The sequence below is a fragment of the Vidua macroura genome, chromosome 13 (assembly GCF_024509145.1).
Source record: "Vidua macroura isolate BioBank_ID:100142 chromosome 13, ASM2450914v1, whole genome shotgun sequence".
Lineage (NCBI taxonomy): Eukaryota > Metazoa > Chordata > Aves > Passeriformes > Viduidae > Vidua > Vidua macroura.
In genome coordinates this window covers 9,114,170-9,133,531 of record NC_071583.1, presented here as the reverse complement: position 1 = coordinate 9,133,531, position 19,362 = coordinate 9,114,170, and the positions used below count along the sequence as shown (strand labels likewise).

Below are 19,362 nucleotides of genomic sequence, written 5' to 3'. Positions count from 1 at the left end.
GGAGAAACTTTCAGAGCAACACTTATTAAATCTCTCTAGCTTCTGTATGGTTCTGGAATAACCACTAATGTAGCTGCAGGCCTGTCACACAGCACAGCTGGCTTAGTCTACTGCTGCCTTGTTTGCACTAATGTTTCTATTCAGATTTCCCCACCTGACAAAAAAGCAAGTCAAAATATTTTGAGGCAAAAGTCTCCTACAACAGTAAGAGCTACAAGGACATATATTTAACTACATGCAGGGTCTTATGCTTTTATCAACTTCAGATTTTAACTGAGTGTTGTTTCTAATTTGGGTAAACAAAACACAAGCATTTTGTTTAAGAGTGTTTCTCTTCAATGTTGCATGAAAACTTTTAAACATGTGCAGGGTGTTCACACATGTTTGACTGACATTAACCAGCCAGTGCAAGGTTTGCTCAGTTCAGTGCCTTCAGCAAGAATGAGAACAAGGTCAGCTACAACTTGTGGGGAATGCAAACAGCCAAGAAGGTTTCCAAAGACCACTCTTTACCACAACACTTTAAAATAAAATAGGAATTTAACAATCAGTCTGAAATAGCTGAGCATGACAGATATTTGAAGTTTGAAAAACAAATGGTGAGGATAATGAGCAGAGCAAATGAAATACTATCTATTTAAACTGTTATTAGTCACTAACAGCACAGATAGCAAATATGAATATGTAAAGCTCTGAAATTCTGTTTCTGGTCTTTAAAGTGTGTAGACAATATGTCACAAAGAAAAAAGCCACTCAATACACATGTATGTGTCCTGGAGTTTAACCTTCAGAAAGTGAATCACCTAATGAGAATAGACAGTGGTAGAACATTCCAACCCAGCTTTAAGCCCATTCATTGCCTTTATTTTTTATTTGCTTTAGGGAATTGTGTTAATCTATTAATCTGTGATAGTAAATCACTCAGATACCAAGTCATCCATTGGCTTCAACATTATACCTCCTGCAGATAATTTTTAATTTACCTTCAGCCTTCCCTGTTGGGGCAACCACTCTGCCTTAAATACAGGCTAATGCTGAAAAAGCACCATGTAATCAGTATCTATCATAAAGGAGTAAAGGAAATGAAATCAAAATTAACTAGATGCTCCAGAAGAACAGTCAACACTATCCAATGGAAACCTGAGACATTGTGAGTTTTAAAAAGAAAAAGCAGTTTTTACAGCTCAAGCAAATTAATAGAAAAGAAGTTAATACTTTAAAAAGGCTACCCCTGTTTACTCATATCCATTAAATTCATTGAAAATAGTTATGATAAATAATTCAGCATGCTCCTTTTCATTTCTTTCTTCTCTATGCTTGCTAATTCAATACTAATTCTTTATATTCCATTTTGTCTCAAAATTAACAAAATCACAAGTTTCCTTGGAGGGGAGAGAGGGGAAGGAAGACAAGGTTGTTGAAGAATTGTAAGCAAGTATGCCAGGAAGCAAAAAGCGAATGCTGCAGATACACAGGAGATATCCAATAAAAGTGCAACTCTGGGACTACTGTTGCTGGAGAAAAGAGAGTTAGTGTGGCACTTCAAGGGCTAAAGCCTGAGTGTGTGGCTTACAAGATCACATCATTCCAAACTACTATTCAAATTCAATTTCATCTTCTTATGCACAAACCAAAGTGTGTAGCATTTAATTTTAACAGTAAATATGCAGGCATATTTTTGATAAATAAAAAAGAAAAATCTAGATTTTCTCTCCTTGGGTACTATTTGGGATGAGATTTGAGTGAGCAAGTTGGTATAGTCTGGGCAACTATAACATATGCTCAATGAGACCTTCAGAACCCCTGAAAATTTTATTTTAACACTGGAAGCCTGATTTTAAGGACTAAAAGTATTGCTTTCTGTAATTTAATTCAAGAGAACAATATGGCAGGGGTCACCTTTTAGGAGGGTGTTCCATTTGAAGGCAAAAAATAAGGCACAGAATAGCTATTCTGAATCTTAATTGCTAAGAACCAAAAGCAACTGGCAGCTGGATCAGAGGTGCTGACCAACTATTCTCATTTGTACGTTTCTGTTGCCTCCAATTTCTGACAATCTCTAGGGAACTGCAGGCATTCAGAGCTCAGAATACACATTTTGAAGTAATTACAGAGACAAGTTTAAGAGCAAGAAAAAGTACAACTTCATTTTCTGAGGTGGTAAATGCTAGGAACAAGCACAACAGATGGCAAAATCACCAAGCTATGGGTGCCTTTTAAAGCCTGTTGTTTATGGTTCATAGTCCTCACTCTTTATGGTTATACTCTTTCTAAAGGACATTGATGTGCAAATAAAGATCAAGAAATCCCTCTCATTTTTAAAATTAGATTTGATTCAGACAGAATGAATTGGAATCAAAACCTACCCACAGTTTTTTTACATACTGCAGTCATCACTTGTCCTGCTTTCAGGGGCAGCTCCAGAGAAGAGCAAGCACTAGAAGACCTGGTCTATTACAAAGTAGATGCAGCAGTAATTTCAACCCAGCATCCACATCTAGAGCTTAGAAAACTCTGCTTTCCTCTAGCCTGCCTCCTCTTCTGACTGACACTACAGTAATCAGTTACAAAAAGAGAAAGAAGTCATCACAAAAGTCTTATTGAGCATAATACCATGGAGCTGACTCTGAGTGTGATTTTTCTGTGATTAATTAAGTCACACTTGCTCCAAAAGGTGGCAAGTTCACTGTACTTGAATTGCTGCCACTGCAACAGCAGGGTTGATAATTGGCATGACAGCTGATCTGTCTTTGAAAGTCCATGATTATTCTCTCAGAAACAACCAAGAAAAGTGTTTTTGTTAGAATTACAGTTTTAGCATGTCTTGCTATTTGTCAGTTATCTTCTCAAACATAGGTCTACCAAACTGCACCATTTATGGTTTGATTTGTTTCTTTTCTATATACCCTCTTTGCATTGTGTTAATGCAGAGTTATAACTCAGGCATTTTGGTCATGAAGCTCAGCTCTGTAAAAAAAACAAGAATCAACATTCAGTAAGGAAGATTTTTGAGGCCCCAGTATGTAACAACTGTAAACCTTTGAGTCAGTTTCAAACAAGGGACCTTCAATAATGCTCCTCCAACCCCCCATAACAGCAATGTTGCCAGAGCTTTCATTAGAACTGTATTCTCAGCGTTTGCCTGTTCAACCACAGACTTGTCTTACACCTGTGTGAATGCAGAAACCTTTCCTCACCTTTAACGTGGCAGCCAAGCTGGCCATGTGTTCATTGAGAGTGCTCTCCGACTCCTTGTAAGTCAAGCAGGTGAACTGATATTCCTCTGGGTCAAAGGCATCTGCTCCCTGCTGCTCCACGTCGTTAGCTACCCCATCATAATAATCCTCAATATCCCCAGGATCCTCATCCTCTTCCTCCTCCTCGCAATTAGGGTCATAATCCTCTTCATTGCTGTCAGAGCCCTGGCTGTTCATGTCCACGGACATCTTAATGCCCTGCCAAACTGCAGACCAGGAAAGCAAGTGCAGCTTCTTTTTTTTCCTCCAAACTTTATCGTTCTTTTGATTTCATCTGAGCTCTGTCTCCTAAGGGAGGAAAAACAATTTTTTCTGTGCCTAAGAAATTGTAAGAGGTGCCACGTCAACAACAAATAGGTGATCAAGCAGCTAGGAACAGACCAACCAAACAGCCCAGTAAAGAGGATTCCGCTGTGCATGTCCCTGGTTTGGATCCATTGTGGCTCTTGCACCTCCAAAGCCAAGGCTGCCCTTACAGGACAGGTCCAAATTCTTGGAGATTGGGTTATTACACTGCATCCTAGTCCCCAGTGCAGGCCCCATGACTTGTGACACTTGGAAACTGGCTGTATAACCTTCACTACAGATCTTCTCAGAGAAAAAACTGAATTTATGACAAAGTTCTTTATCAACAGCCTGAAATGCTGTAGCATCCTATCTATTTAATTAACAGGAGAAACACAAACCCCTTACCTATGGCCATAGTAGCTAGAAAGGCAACCTGTGATATCCTGTACCAATCCATATTGGCTCAAAACCACAGACATTAAGTGGGACCTAAGATCAGCAAACAGATTTCTCACATGCACACAATTTAACAGTCTTCAATATCATCTCAAAAGAAATTGTGAAGCTAGTTCATCCCTCCAAATTGGTTCTACTGGATGTGAGGTGGCTTGGACTTTACATCTGAAGTGGGAAATAAAAATTATTATTTATTGCCTCCTCAATATATACTTCTTACCTTCTGAATGCACAAATTTATGCTCAGGTGTTGACAGCTGTTATTGAAGAAGAATCAGAACAGCTAACTTTTTTAAGATTCTCACTTGTTTTGGAAAATTCACACATCTGATACTTATCTGAACTGCAAATCTTCTGCTTGTGTAACTGAACCATATGAATTTGAGCTCTAAAAGATTCAGCAGTCAAGCATGAATCAACCTTGAACTATGGTCATCTCATATTTAGTTGTAAGTTTCCATTTAACCAAATTATTTAGTTTAAAGAGAATATATTAAATACAGAAGAATAAAAAACAATGCTGTAACCAAATTTTACATATAAAGACATATATTAAAATCAAAGCTCTAGTTTCCACAAGCAGTGTGTATTTGGTTCCTTAAATACATTCCCATTCTGCATTACTATCTTGTCAGCTCTGTCACTCAAATATATTCCCTCAGTATTGCAATTTGTAGCTGCTGGGGAAACCATAATCAAGCTTTGATAATCCTTACTTTAGAGTCCAGGAAATCTCAACCACAAATTTTCATTATTTTTCCTCAACTTTTTTTTTTTTTTTCCCTGTTTCCAGTCACTTGACCAGGCAGCAGAGAATAACCAGGAAGAGATGTGACATACAATTAATTTGAGGGGCTTTAGTGATTTCAGGAGATACAAACCTCCAGAGAGGCTGAAGACTAGTACCTAATTATATTACCTCCTGAATTCTGGTCTTCATTCCTTTCATTTGCCTCTTGATTCCTTAGCTATCCAAGGCATACTTAGCACACAAACAATTTATAGCACTGCTTTCCACAGGACTTCAGAGGAACAGACACAGTCTCTCCATACTGGAAGGAGACAGATGTGAAATCTGATTTGGCAGACACAAGGCAAACCCTCGTCCCTCCCTCTACCCTGCTTAGAGTCTGGGCTTAATCTGCATTGACACTGAGCTCTTGCATAAAATAAGTAATGGATCTTTACCTGCTTAAACTTATGTTAAAAGAATTACTAATTTGAGCCTCTAACCCCAGTGTGGACTATCAACAGCCCCGTGTGCAACAACTTTGTTCAGCCACCACAAAGCCTGAGCAAGTTTCACAGGCCAGGGAACTTCTCAAACTCACTCAGATCATTCCACACTCTAGAGAGAGAGAAAAAAAAAAAAAAACAAAAACAAAACAAAAAAAAAAAAAAAAAAAAAAAAAAAAAAAAAAACCAAAAAAAAAACACCATGAAAACACTGGGTCCTCTGCTATTCCAGCACATGGCAAGTCACATCCAAGCACTGAGATGCTTTTAGATATCCAGGTAGAATAAGGGGCCTGCCCAGTACTTCCCAGTTACACCCCAGTCACTGGGGAGGGGCTCAGAGGAGTGCAGAGATGGCTCTCTGTGCCACTAGCACAGTTTTGTGAGCAAACAGAGGAACTGTTTGCACAGGCAAATGGACACATGAATTTATCAAGTGAAAAACAGTCTGCAGGACTGGGTGACTTCTGTGACTCCTGTCCCAACATTCTGGGAAAGAGCTCACTTACAGCATAACTGGACACCACAGTGACACAAGTGAAGGGAAAGGAAGGATAAGGCACACGCTCTGTGGACAAAGCCAAGGAAGATACTCAGAAAACCAGGAACAAAACTCACCTCACCTACACTCAGCCCAATGCCCAGATCAAATTCTCTGAATACAAAGACAAGACAAGACAAGACTACTTGATAGGACTAATTTTTATGATAATAAAGATGTTAAGCTCAAAAGATAGGGTCAAAAAAGCCAGGTTTGTTTAGATTAAATAAGGACCATAACTTTCAAGACCAAATTATAAATTTTTAAACCATACTTAGATCACTTTCCAATCCAAGGGAGGATGATCTCCTTCTTCACCACCTTAACCCAAGATACTCCTGTATCTTCACTAACACTGATACAATTTAGTCACCTCTCTTGCTCCAGTCTCCTGCAGGAACTCCTAAACACGCCCACCCCTACCCTCTGCTGTCTATCACCTCCATCAGTGCCCTTTCCCTGACTCCTGCTTTGCAACACAGTTCTTAACAAGGTCCTTTGAAACAAAATGCCTTCCATCGTGCCACCACATTATGTGATCCCGCCTCATTCCCTGTCCAACTCTTTTCTTATTCCTACCCATGTGGGATTCCTCTAATAACTTTTTTGGCGGAGAATCCTCCAAGTGGAGAATGCTCCTCCTCTTTTTCTGTTGATATTTCACAACCATTTCATACGTTTTTTTCTTCTTTCACCTCTTTATTTATCTGAAACAGAGAAAGTGCAACTTAAGTCTGCTTCCTGGACTCCTTATCCATGTAACCTCTAGACAGGCTAACACTCTCCCTTTTCCCTGAAACCATCCACAGCCTCAGCTCCATGCTGGCTATCAATGCTAATTACATCTTCATCTTCGTCACCCAAACCCATAATTTGTGGATCATCCCCAATTCCTCCTCACGTATGCAGTGCACACCTCGCTGTTCCTTCTCCACTGTTTTTTAGGTAGGAATTTTTTCATCCAAAACCGAGAAACCAGAAGATGCCCTATCCTTTTCACCACAGATGACTCTGCAGGGACCTCCTTGAGCCGTATCACACCTCCCCGGGAACACACCTGCTTTCCTTCCTCTTGCCAGTCTTGGTGCACACTGGCACGGCTGCTTGGTCTTTGCCAACTTATCCATTTCATTCCTGCACTTTCTACCCTACCGTCACTTTTAACACGTTGTTTTACGGGTACCTAGGCATTCCACGGCACCTCTGGGCTCGGGCAGCGCGGTACCCGGCGCCTTTGAATCACCTCGGGTCCATTCTTTGGGAACGCGTGCGAGACCAGCCCCTGCGCTTGTCCCGCACGGCCAGAGCGCCGCGAACTTGTGGGAGGGCAGCGCAGGAGCACCGCGGGAGAGAAGCCGTGCGGGGAAAGCCCGGGCGGCGGCGGGGCGAGGAGGGGCCCCCGCACGGCCGCCCGGAGCCCGAGAGCTTCGGGCTGCGGCTTCTGCCGGGGCGGAGCGCCGAGCTCAGCACCGGGCACGGATAAGCGACCCCGCATCCCTCCCGCCCGGCCCGCCGCAGCGCGGCCGGGCCCCGCGCTTACCGGGCGGGCGGCGAGAGCGGCGCCCCGGGCTCCTTCTGCGCGCCGGAACCGCCGGGCCCGGTGCGTCACCTCCGCCGGGCGGGGCGGGGCCGGGCCGGGCCACGGCGCTGGGGCGGGGGGGAACGGCTGAACCACTGCGGATGTGCGGGGGGAAGCGGCCCCGCGCCCTAAGGAGCGGCCCCCGGGCCGGGCTCGACCGCTGACAGCGCCCAGTGGCCGCGGCGGGAGCGGCCCCTCGCACCGCCGCGGTCCCGGCCCGCCCCGCGCCCGCTCCCGGCGTGCCCCGCACTGGGCTAAAGGTCGCGGCGCGGAGGGGGCAGCACTGGCTCGGCAGGGACGCAGCGCCCCGAGCCCGGTCCCAGTCCCGGTCCCGCTTCTCACCCGCCGCCGCCATGGCGAAGCAGCCGCAGCCCATCAGCCCCTTGAAGAACTTCTTCGCTGGCGGTTTCGGGGGCGTCTGCCTGGTGTTCGTGGGGCACCCGCTGGACACCATCAAGGTAAGGTGGCGCGGGGCGCCCGGGGACGAGGGGGGCAGCCGGTGCTCGGTGCGGTCGGGGCACCGGCGGGTGGACTACAGCTCCCGGCAGAAACTGCGCGGGAGCGGCGCGGGTCCCGGTGGGCGCTATGGCAGAACTACAGCTCCCGGCAGGCACTGCGCGGGTTTGCGCCGCGGGGAGGCCGCGCTGGGTCTCTGTGGTGCCGTAGGGCGCCCCCTGGCGGCGCGGCGGCCGGGCGTCTCACAGTTCTGGTTTCTCGGGGAAAATCGGGAAAGGAGCGTCCGTGTTCCCGGTGCTGGAAGGAGCTGGGAGCTGCGCTCTGCCCGCCAGCCCCGTCCTGCGACGGGACCCCGCGCCACTGCGCCACGGGGAGGCCAGGAGCGACCCTATGGCGTCCAGGGAGCTGGGGTCCTCATCCGGACGTCATCCCAGCAATTAATTAGTTAAATACATTAACTACTCATTACATTAAAATTCAACCTCTTCTCTTCTGCAAAGGGCTAAAATGATGTCAGTGTTTCTATCATTATCTTCAGGTGCAGTCACAAAACATAGTCCATAATAGCCAGAGGTGTTCTGTCATTTAAAGTTTACATTGTAATATTTAATAAAATAATGTTTTCCTCTCCCTCTTACTAGGTCAGACTGCAAACCCAGCCTAAGCCACAGCCTGGCCAGCCCCCACTCTATTCCGGGACCTTTGACTGCTTCAGAAAGACTCTGGTTGGAGAGGTACTGTGACACCTGCCAGATATATCACTTGTTTCTGTACATTGGAGGAATGGAATCCTACAGAGAAACCATACAGGTCCTGGGTCGTCACTTCAATTGATCCTAATTAACGTTTTTAAGCAAATTACAGAGCTTGGGGAATATTTAGCATACATGTGTTCCTGGTACATGTATCTTTGTTTTGATAAGGAATGTTTTGGGTTCAAAATAGCATGACATTAATGTCTGAAGTTAGACTGGAGTGAATGCTGGCAGTTGTTTTCTCGCCTTGGAATTTTGCAGGTATTTGGAGTCATCTCTGGAAATTCTAAAATCACTAATGACTTTTGTTGATACAAGCAGTGCTTTTACCTTCTTCTATAAGGTGTTATGCCACCTATGAGAAGGCAGAGGGTCTTTAATTTATAGATTTTTCTTCTCTTTTTCTTCTTTTGAGAGCAGAGTGTCAATTATAGTAGTTGTTCAACCTTCTCTAGAAGGTGGGCAGTGTTTTTTACTCCTGAATCATCATGATCATGTTGTTGAGCTAGTCTGTTTTGTTTTAGAAAGGCACACAGCCTTGATTAAAAGCTTTAGTTGACAGAGAGTCCAGTTTTCTGCTTTTTAAGTTTTCTCAGCAGCTATTTACCATTTGGAAATAATGGCTGTAAAACCCAACTGTTTATCTGCTTGCCTGAAGTCTCATTTCTAACTGCTGGATCTCGTTAGGTAACTCCATGTTGAATGAAAGATCTGCCTCAAAATCTGAAATCTACTTCCATTGTGGTATTAACAGCTTGTTATATAACCAAAGCAAATCTTGTTTCCCTGGTCTCTCCCACAAAGGAGTGGAATACTGTGCCAGCTCTGGATCCCTGGCAGTTTTCAACACCCCTGCTGCAGCACGGACGTCAGAGCTGAGCCATAATAATAGCCTTGTGATGGGAAGTTCAAAAGCAGTGCTGCTTCTCTACTCCTACTCAATACTCATCTGTTTCTGTGAGGAAAACTACTGAATCTCTCTGCTGAGGCCTTTTGCTTCCCAGTGCTCACGGGGAGGCTGAGCAGCAGTGGCTGGTCTCTCAGCCAGGTTTCATGGCAGAGCCAGCTGTGCCTGTAAGACTTCATCATGCACTGGTTTATTGGGGCAGAGGGAAGAAGGGGGTGCAGAGACCAGCAAATATTTAATTGATGTGTCTAGCCTTTATCTAAGAAGATAACTCTCCTTTCTATTGGACACAGTTCAATTCAAAGGGAAGAAAACTGAAATAAATACAGCTGCTGGGGTCCACATTAGAACTTTTTCATATGTGTAGTCTATGAAATGAAACATTGGGAATGTATAAAACATCAGGAATATGATGTTGTGTGGGGAAAAAGTTTGGATTTAGGGTAGGAAACAAAAAATAATTTGCTCTTGAATCTGTTCCAAAGTGAATTCATGTGGGGAGTTGCTCTCCCTGGTTCTTCCTTTAGTTAAAGAGTGAATTAGTTTCAGTGTTCTCAGGTTCAGTGTCAGGATTTTACACTACTGCATTTGATAAATTACCAATAAAACACAGGTGCATTTCTGTGTGCAGCTGAGAGTGTTCTCTCTTGACAGAATCTATTAAGGCTCTTATTCAGGTGACTTTTAACTTCACTTCCTCGTGTTTGAGATGTACAGGCAGGCGATGAGTATTGTTCTAGAAGAACATCAGTGGTGCCAGTGTTTCCCAGGAAGGAAAACTTTCCTCTGTAGCAGTCCCCGAGCCTCAGCTAAGCATGTATAACTGCAAATGAACAATAAACCCCTTCATTCCTCTGATGAATGTGACTGTTAGATGGATCCTATCCTGGATTGTTGCCTTTCTCTTCTCAACAAGTTGAAATGTGTGCAAAGTTTATGCCAAATCATGTAATTCCTGTGATAATGTTTCTTGCAGGGAGTCCAAGGCTTATATAGAGGAATGGCAGCTCCTATCATCGGGGTGACACCCATGTTTGCTGTGTGCTTCTTTGGATTTGGCTTGGGGAAAAGACTCCAGCAGAGAAACCCTGATGATGTTTTGACGTGAGTTCCCGGTTAATCAGACGGCTGGGGAAGGCATCCTGAGGCTCTTGCTGCATTGTCACACGTTGAGTTGTGGTGTAAATTTGTGTCTTCTCTTAGGTTATAAATATAGTTCTGAAAAATAAAACAGTCATGTTTTAATGCTTCTGGAAGCGTGGGACTGATAGCACAGGCTAAAAACAGGCATTGTGTGGGCAGGTGCGATGCAATTCCCTTTCTACGCAAGAAGGAGCCATCAAGGAACAATTCCGGTTTAGATGAGTACAGTGAGAGTTATATAATGATTGCCTGCCAACAGTCTTGCTATTAACACAAACTATGGGAGCAATAAATTCATGGTCAGGCATGAACTGATAGCATTCAGAGCCCTGATTCTCTTTTCCCTGTTAGTTATGAGTCTTCTTGTGTCCCTTCATTAGGGACACACATAAAAATGTTTTATTATTATTTCTGAAAAGAGGTGTTTATGAGCAGCCCTCTTCTCAGGCAGGAAGTTTTAAGGAGCAAGCTGGAGAAGGACAGAGTAGTTTTTTGAGTCTTTATGTAGAATTCCTCTCGAGCAGAGCAGTGGAAAAGAACAAATAGTGTATGTACTGTCACTGTGCTCAGCTGTGCTGTTCTGTGGGTGCACACCTGACACAGTGAAGGTACAGTGAGCTTGGGACATGAGACCCAAAAATAAAGGTCAGACTCTTAGTGCTGTGGTTATGGGTCTAGAGGCAGGCTGGATGTTTGTATTTCCCATGCTGATTTTGAAGGGAAGTTGTGGAAGGAAGAAGATGGAGAAAAACCTGAGGAGCCTATCCTGCCTTTTCTGGGGCTGAATAATCCCAAGGTGAGCTAAAAAACCTCTCAACTTAGTTTGAGTAGGAGGTGCATGTGGAGTGGCAAGGGAGGTCTGAATGGCCTGGAAGATACCATGGGAATTTGAGTAGAGAAAGGTGTAAGAGTTGGAATAGAATGCCATCTCTTGGGCAAGTGGAGAGAAGCGGAAGGTTTGGAATTTGATTAAATTGAGATGTTAGGTCATCTTACTAGGGGAGGTAGTGGGAGGCTGGATGTAAAGATAGGTTTTTGATGGAGAAACTCAGCTTGTTTAAGGGATTTTTGTCATGGAGACTTTGCCACGTGAAAGCAGGTGCTGAGTGTTTGGGATAGTGACAGGACAGACTCAACTTTGGCAGAGACTGAAGGACTGAGGGAGTGAGAGGTTATGGAAAGGAGACTTCTGGCTGCACAAGCAGGAATATCTGTGGAATCTGGGATCACTGAGAAGAGAATGGGGGACTGGAGGAGGAAGAGGCTAAAATGAATGGGAATGAAAATGAATGGAGAATGCTACAGCTAAAAACTCAAGTAGAAGGGGTATTAGCAAATAGAATGGATATGAAGAGCTGAGTTGTGGTTGCTGTAGGAACCACTGCTTTGAGTGCTAGAGATCTTAAATGTTTAGCTCTGCACTGACAAGGCACTTCTGCACTGATAAAAGTAGTGGATGCATTTCAAGTTCCACTGCCATGTTCATGTGGAACAGCATCATCTGGTGATGTAGGGGTTTTTCTGCCCTTTGTTTCCTCTGTGCTGAGTTGTGTTAGGGTCTTTTTTGTTTCCTTGGGGCAGATATCCTCAGCTGTTTGCTGCTGGCATGTTGTCAGGAGTGTTCACAACAGTAATCATGGCTCCAGGAGAGAGAATCAAGTGCCTTTTACAGGTAAGGCATTGGATGGTGGTGATGGGAATTTAATTTTAGGGGTCTTGTCTTTCCATAGCAGGAATTTCTTTGGTTAGTGCATTTACTCTGTTCTGTTTTTTGACAGGACTGAGACAACTGTCATTTAATGCAGCTGTGTCACGAAGAAGCATTAAACAAACTCACCATGACAGTATAAGTACACACAGCATGTGGGAATCCAGGGCATCCCTGTGGCTGCCCTGGAGGGTCTGGGACCCTGGCAGGGGGTCAGGAACCCCCCTGTACAGAGCCCCGAGAGACACTGTCTCTGATCTCTGTCCGTGGAAAAGAGTTTTCAATCTTACAGGATGAATTACAAGCTCTGAGAGTTTGATATAAGTAGTAATTGCTCTATTCATTTTACACAGCTCGAGCCTTATGCTATGGGACATTACATGAGGCATCCATGGATGCCTCAGTCCACTTCAAAGTATGGAAAAGTCAATTTTTTCTGAATGAAACTTCTCCTTAAAAAAAAATAGGTGTAAACCTGCTAGATCATGAGACTCTTTCTGGTGTAAAGAAGTTCTGTTACAGTTGACAGTTCCCCATGCAGAGCTAAGGAATGCATTTCAAAACAGTGTTCTGACATTTGGGTGGCTGTTAGCTCTGCACCTCCTGCGGGGGTTTTAAAGTATTGTTGGAAAATGTAAACCTGAACAAATGAAATGCCATCTTTAGTAGGTGTGGGAAGCTCTGCTTGTTTCAGACTGTGTTGAACTCTGTTAATGCAGTGATGGATGGTCACATGTTAGTTCTGACAGACAGGATATTATCATGGGAGATCTTATGCACATAAAAATGGTCTGAATTTCACTATTTGAAGACTACTTTTTGTCAGTGGAGTTACCTAAGTGACTTGAGTTATTTCAAACTTATACTGTGGAAAAATAAAGGAGAATCTGCTCTCTGCATGGAGCAGTAACCACAGCCTCAGCTCCAAAGTGAGAGCTGCTCGAGGAAGTGAGGCAGAGGCTCCCTAGGCAGGAGCGTGTGCTCCTTTCTCTCTGGAAACACATGTGAGGCTTTCTAACCCTTGGCTGAATGATTCTGCATCGACCAGAAACCTTCAGTGGTCAGAAACTCTCACTTTAATCCTGCAGATCCAGGCAGCTACAGGTGAAACCAAGTACAGTGGCTCGCTGGACTGTGCCAAGCAGCTGTACCGCGAGGCTGGCATCCGGGGTGTGTACAAGGGAACGGTGCTGACCCTCATGAGAGGTAAGGGACAGGCCTGTCCCAGTCCCACTGGGGGGACTGCAGGACAAGAAGCCTGACACAGTATGGGAGATCTCACTGTCCCTTTAGGCAATTGGAGGGGCTGTGTCACCCATTTTCTTTTTTTTTTTTTTCTTTTTTTTTTTTTTCCAGTCTGCAGAGCTACTCCAGTGCCTCAAAGGGCCTGAGAAATAAACATGAGATTCTCAGTGGGTGAGGAAGAGATTAGATGACAAGGATCAGAGGGATATAGGAAGTAATTAAGATCTGAGAAGCCAAGAGGAATGAGAGACTTCAGGAGAGGAGCAGAGAGAACAAAGAGAAGAGAAAAATACAGAAGTGGGCTTTATTAAAAATTACTTTCTTCTTTTTTTCGTTTTTTCTCCTTGAGAGAAGGATGGTGCCTATCTGTGACTATTGCTGTATAATACTGACTGCTTTAAAATATGTGGTGGCAGCAGTTATGCTTTCTACCCTGTTGAGTCTGGGTTATTTTGGACTGGGATGTCATGACCCCTCTCTCAAATACAACAACAACTAAGTAATTGTGCCAGATCCAGAATCCTTTACATATTTTAGTAATTCCCCTTTGAAAAACTGAAATTTCTGTATTGTGTTACTTCAGTTTAGGAATTGGTTCTATCCTCTGCTTCTCACACAAGTGTAGCAGCCTGCAGTGTAACTCTGGCAGTGTCCCTGGATAGGGGCTGGTTCTACAGTTTAGGTATGGGATAAGAATAGGCTGTGGGAGTAGCTTAAAAAAAAACAAAACAAGACCCATCAACTGCAGAAAAAAATCCCCAAACAGAATCATTAGAACTAATAGTGTGCAAAATTCATTAAGTTCCTGCGCTGCTGTGATATGCTGTGCAGAGATTTGGACAGTTTACACTAATGATGAGACAGCTCTAATGTAACCAGGTTACAGTCTGGTTTGAAAGGCTGCTGACAGAAAAGTTATTTTCTAGTTCTTGCCATTAGCACCTGCTCTCCATGGGAAAGTTCAGACTCCTCTGTTAAGGCAGCAGAAGATTTTTATTTTGTTTGTAGAAGAGGTTCAGAAAAGGAATCTGTATGTACTTAGTGGTGTTGCTGGGCTGGCATGGGGCTGGAGTGCCTCTGGGCTTCCTTTGGTTTCCCACTCCTCACAGCCTTTGTTGTTTACCCACCAGACGTCCCGGCCAGTGGAATGTACTTCATGACGTACGAGTGGCTGAAGAACATTCTGACCCCTGAGGGAAAGAGGTCAGTGAAATCTCACAGTCATCACTTTCTGAACTTCCCAGACACTGCTGATTAATCTCCCCAGCTACGAAGAGATTTAGAGCAGTATCATCAAAACAAATTTTAAAAAGAAAAAAATGGTTGCTCATCTAGTGAGTTGAACTGTTTTGGTTTGGGGTTAGCTGACAATTAAAATAATATTCCGAGTTTCTCTCAGATTCCAGTTTGGATCTTACTAGCCAAGTAAGGAATACTTAAAGTAGTTTCAACCCTGTATGCACACAAAATGCTGGGAGGTTTTGTTGGATTTTTTGTGGGGGTTTGGTTGGTTTGATTTTTGTTTTTTTTTTTTTAATTCCCAGAGCATGTGTGTGTGTGCTGCTGAATAAAAATATTTCAATCTTTAGGATAGAGTTGGTCCATCTTGGAAAGGTTGCTCAGATACTGCACTGTCTCTGCAGCATTGTGCTGCCTTCTGGCTGCCTGCCAGGCTGTCTTTTTGGTTGTCACCTTAGTCAAAACAATGAGTTTGACGTTTTCCTCCTTTTTAAATCTTTGTTTCATTTTTTCCTCCCACCCACTCTGATCCTGCCACAGTGTGAGTGACCTCAGCGTGCCTAGGATCCTCTTTGCTGGGGGCCTGGCTGGGATCTTCAACTGGGCAGTTGCCATTCCACCAGATGTGCTGAAATCACGTTTCCAGACTGGTGAGTTGTATTCCAGTGTGTCACGGCCACACTCGGTGTGGTGCTCCTGGGAATGGGCTGGGCAGTGATGGAAAATGCCTTCTGGGAGGCAGCAGGTCTTGAGTGCTGCTTGAGACAAGTGCATGAAAAACCCAAGGGTGTTCCTAGCATTCTAGTTGGTTTCCTCACAAATTTTTGGCACGTCGGGCTGCACTGCTCTGTTTCTGCCTCCTTGATAATATCATGATCTTGATTTGAGGTACCTGATTTGAAACCTAAGCACAGAACTCAGAATTTTCATAGCTGTTTTATTACAAATGTAATTCTATGAGAGGTTTTGTTATTTCACTTCAGACATAATTGTATAAATTGTAGCCTGTGCTATCTGCAGTTTATAGTAACAGGGCGTGACTTGCTGAGAGCATTGCTTTTGGACTGGCAGCTCTGCTCTTTAATGTCTGTGGCCTAATTACTCTTAGGATGACCCCAGACCTTGTGCTTCAGCAGAGTTTGACAGGTTTTTTGTTGGTTTCTCTGCCAGTCCTGTCAATGAATATTTTTGTTAAAAAACATTGCAAAAAGCAGTTGGTCTCTGTGGACTCAACTCTCCACTGAACAGTGACCGTTTTTTGTGAGTCACAAATCATGATAATCAGTGCAGGAAACCTCATTTCTTTTTCTCTGAGCAATGGCTGCTGTGGTTGTTTGTACCATACCAAGGGCTAAGAGGGAAACACATCACAGCTTTGATCCTGTTCCACTGAGCCACTCCCCAGTGCTGCTATGTGGATGACATGGGTTCATGGTGGTTCTGTTTAACTGGGCTGATCTGTGGACTACCTCTTCAGAGGGCTGGCAGAGGCAGTATTTCCCAGGGCAGTGTCAGGAGAAGGAAGAAATTGTTTTTTGAGTAGAGTAGCTTTTAAAAAACACCTCAGCATATCCATGTAACATCAATATTAGAACATCCTGTGCTTTTCATTTGAAGTCTGTTGCTGTTCTTGGCTGGGGCATGTGATAGGATCATTTTCTTATTAACCAGCTTCATCAGTTTTTATATCTGACATTCCTATCACCTAAGTGCAGCTCTTGGGAGAGCTGTGATCAGTAGTGCAAGTAACAGCTCAGACTTCCAACCCTGACAAAAGTTATTCTCCTTTCTTCCCTGCCTGCAATGACTTGATGATTTAAACTCTTTGGTCATGGTGTGCACCTAACTTCTGTTCACTGAGCCTTTACTGAGCTCTCTTGTCTGTTTGCAATAGCAATGTGAACCTCTTGAAAATCCTGGGCTGTTACCTGTGGCACATCCTTCAGCCCTCGTCACTGCCACACGTCTGGGCTAATGTGCTGTGCATCCCTTTCAGCTCCTGCAGGAAAATACCCAAATGGCTTTAGAGATGTGCTGAGGGAGCTCATCAGAGAGGAAGGAGTTGCATCTCTGTACAAGGGGTTCACAGCTGTGATGATCAGGGCCTTTCCTGCTAACGCGGTGAGTACGTCGTGATTCCGGCTGGGTTTTGGGTCCGTGGTGCTCACAGTGAGTGTTTGCAGTCTGGAGAGGCCACAACTGCCTGTTTACTCCTGTACCACTTCAGAGAGGTTCTTGCCACTACAGGTACTTTTGACTGTTGGTGTCCAGGTTCTAAAACTGTACTTCAATCTAGGAGCAAGAAGTAAATCTTTCTTCAAAGCTTTGCAAAGCTCTTTGTTGACTTTCTCTGATAGTTTTTAGCTACTGATTGTACACCCAACTGTAGAAGATGGAATAAGTTTGGACTCACTTCCCCTTCAATAAATAATGAGCCTAACAGAGCCAAAGTTCAGCCTTTGTGTGGAGGGATACAGTAGAATTCTTGCTTCTGGGTCAAGACTTTTTGTCCTCTTCCTCCTTCCATATAAACCATGTTAAGTGTTCATAGTGCAGCATTTCAAAAGCCTTGTTTAAAACAGATTTTTAGAATCCTTATTTGTTCTGTGTTCTCTTTTCTAGGCATGTTTTCTTGGTTTTGAAGTCGCTATGAAGTTTCTTAACTGGGTTGCACCTGGTCTATGAAGACTAGGAAGTCTGGAAATGAGAGAGAAGAAGGAAGAGAGTGCAAATCTGCCTCAGAGGAATAAATTAATGATCACTTAATGTTTCAGGAATAATTGTTTGCCTAATACCTTTTTGCCTTTCTCGCATTCTTTAGGTGGTGCTATGTGCCAGTCAGAAATGCAAGCTGTAACTCTGACAGAGTTGGTGAGGAGCTAGGGGTGACAAATCTGAGCCAACCACAGCAGTGACACTGCTAACACACAGCTGTCACTATCACACGTGCTACCTTAAGTACTTCCTCATGGAAGAAGGGGACACATCTTAAAATGTAGTTCTTTATTGACTAAAGAAACATGTAGCTAATAATGATGAAAAACTTCCTTAAAATAATTTTTTGGCAGCATGTACTTAACTCTCAGGGCATAAGTCAGCAGCTGCACATGGTTGTGTCTGCAAGCAATGTCAGACAATGTTCTCATCTCCTGTGCTCTTTCAGTTGTGGCTGTTTCTGTGTTAACACTGGTTTTAATCTCCTGTGCATGTACAGCAGCAAACACAACTCAGCAGGGGAGGCCAGAGCTGTGTCTCAGTGGGTTGAGGGGTGTTGCAGGTTCCATATCAGGTTTTGCACGCTGATCTGTTCTGTGGAACTAGGACACAAAATGCATCATGTTTAACATTTGTACTAAGCTTTACTGAGGGAGCCAGTGGGGGAAATGTGTTTGATTAACCTCAACTGTTCTCTCAAATCCTTTTTGTCCCACTGAAGAGAGCCCAAATGTGATTTCAGAAGTACAGCACAGCTCATGGCAATCTGTGATATATTTGGTTAATCAAATACTGTGTCCTGGGATTCAATCCCTGATATTGATGTGAGAAAATTTAACAGCACTTCCAAGAACTGGATTTCTCTGACACGAGGGGGACACATGAAGAGGACACTGGCTCTGCAGTTTTGTCTAACTTCATTCTTTCTCCTCTTCCTTGGTTTTCTCTTACTCTTATTAAACATGATCACATTTTCCTTTGAAAAGTGACTAATAATGAGAAGCAAAAAGCAAATTCTTTTGGTTGTGATGCAGTGTTATCGGAACTCAATAAAACTAGGTGCTGCTTGGCTAGAATGTGTGCTTTGGTTCATTTACTTTTTGCATGGTCATGCTTGCTTAGTTTTGCAAAAGTTTTCCAATTCTTAATTCTGAGATTGATTGGGAAATAAGCTGTGTTATGCTGTCTTTGATTGCTAACCCCTTGCCTTTTAGCTTTTCAATTTCTGACATGAGTGATGGAAAGGAATATTCTGCACTTGGCATGTTTGTCATACAAGTCCTCTTAGGTGCTGCATTGTGGATGCAAATTTTTAACTATAAAGCAACACACTAAATAGCACATCTTGGAACAAATAGCACATACTTTGTGGAAAGTACTTGGTGTGGTCTTTTGACCTGTACCATGAGGACACAGCCTTCACCTTGGCTTTCCACAGACAGGGGCTGCCCTAAAAACTTCCTACTCCGTGCTGAGGAGAAGCCTTGGATTCTACTTTCCTTCCCAGCTTTTTTGGAAAGACCAGAAGGGAACCTGCCTTCCTCAGAGTCCATCTCTTGTGTTTTACAGGGCAGGAGGGGTGTGGGAAAATATCAGTCACATGGAGCTGCTTCTGCATTTCACTGCCACTGTACCCACCAAGGGCCTTCCCCACTCCTCAGTGCTCAGGAGTGGCTGCTGTTCCTCCTCTGATGACTGCAATACTTAGTGTGAACACTGAGTTAGTACTGGTTTGGAGAAGGGATTACAGGGTATAAACCTCTCAAATGGTTTTAAACACAGTTCTGGGTTTACTGAGGCTAAATCCCAGCTAGTTTCAGGCTGATCAGGTCTGCTC

General features: G+C 43.9%; 2 protein-coding genes across 6 annotated transcripts in view; one reads left to right on the top strand and one right to left on the bottom strand.

Moving 5' to 3' along the window:
- The window catches only part of ARIH2 (ariadne RBR E3 ubiquitin protein ligase 2), a 36,888-nt gene extending 29,412 nt beyond the window's left edge, over nt 1-7,476 (bottom strand). For 2 of the 5 annotated variants that reach the window (XM_053989535.1, XM_053989534.1), the window contains exons 1-2: nt 6,962-7,134; nt 3,198-3,545 (exon numbers count right to left, since the gene is read on the bottom strand). In XM_053989535.1, coding sequence (XP_053845510.1) covers nt 3,198-3,446 — 249 coding nt within the window. In that variant the 5' untranslated portion in view covers nt 3,447-3,545; nt 6,962-7,134. Of the gene's footprint in view, nt 1-3,197; nt 3,546-6,961; nt 7,135-7,318 lie in introns of those variants that run through there. The other 3 variants (XM_053989533.1, XM_053989532.1, XM_053989536.1) reach the window with 3 other exon arrangements.
- Nucleotides 7,477-7,481: 5 nt separating this feature from the next.
- On the top strand, nt 7,482-18,601 carry SLC25A20 (solute carrier family 25 member 20). The gene is made up of 9 exons (XM_053989544.1): nt 7,482-7,815; nt 8,455-8,547; nt 10,452-10,579; nt 12,200-12,290; nt 13,415-13,532; nt 14,702-14,774; nt 15,351-15,460; nt 16,807-16,931; nt 17,433-18,601. The coding sequence occupies exons 1-9, from the start codon at nt 7,711-7,713 to the stop codon at nt 17,493-17,495; spliced, it is 906 nt and encodes a 301-aa protein (XP_053845519.1). The 5' UTR covers nt 7,482-7,710; the 3' UTR covers nt 17,496-18,601.
- The last annotated feature ends 761 nt before the right edge of the window (nt 18,602-19,362 follow it).

Coding starts and splice junctions, on each gene's coding strand:
- SLC25A20 (XM_053989544.1), top strand. CDS start 7,711: ATGGCGAAGCAGCCGCAGCCCATCAGCCCCTTGAAGAACTTCTTCGCT. Junction 13,533..14,701: donor GGTGCTGACCCTCATGAGAG/GTAAGGGACAGG, acceptor TTTACCCACCAG/ACGTCCCGGCCAGTGGAATG. Junction 15,461..16,806: donor GAAATCACGTTTCCAGACTG/GTGAGTTGTATT, acceptor CATCCCTTTCAG/CTCCTGCAGGAAAATACCCA.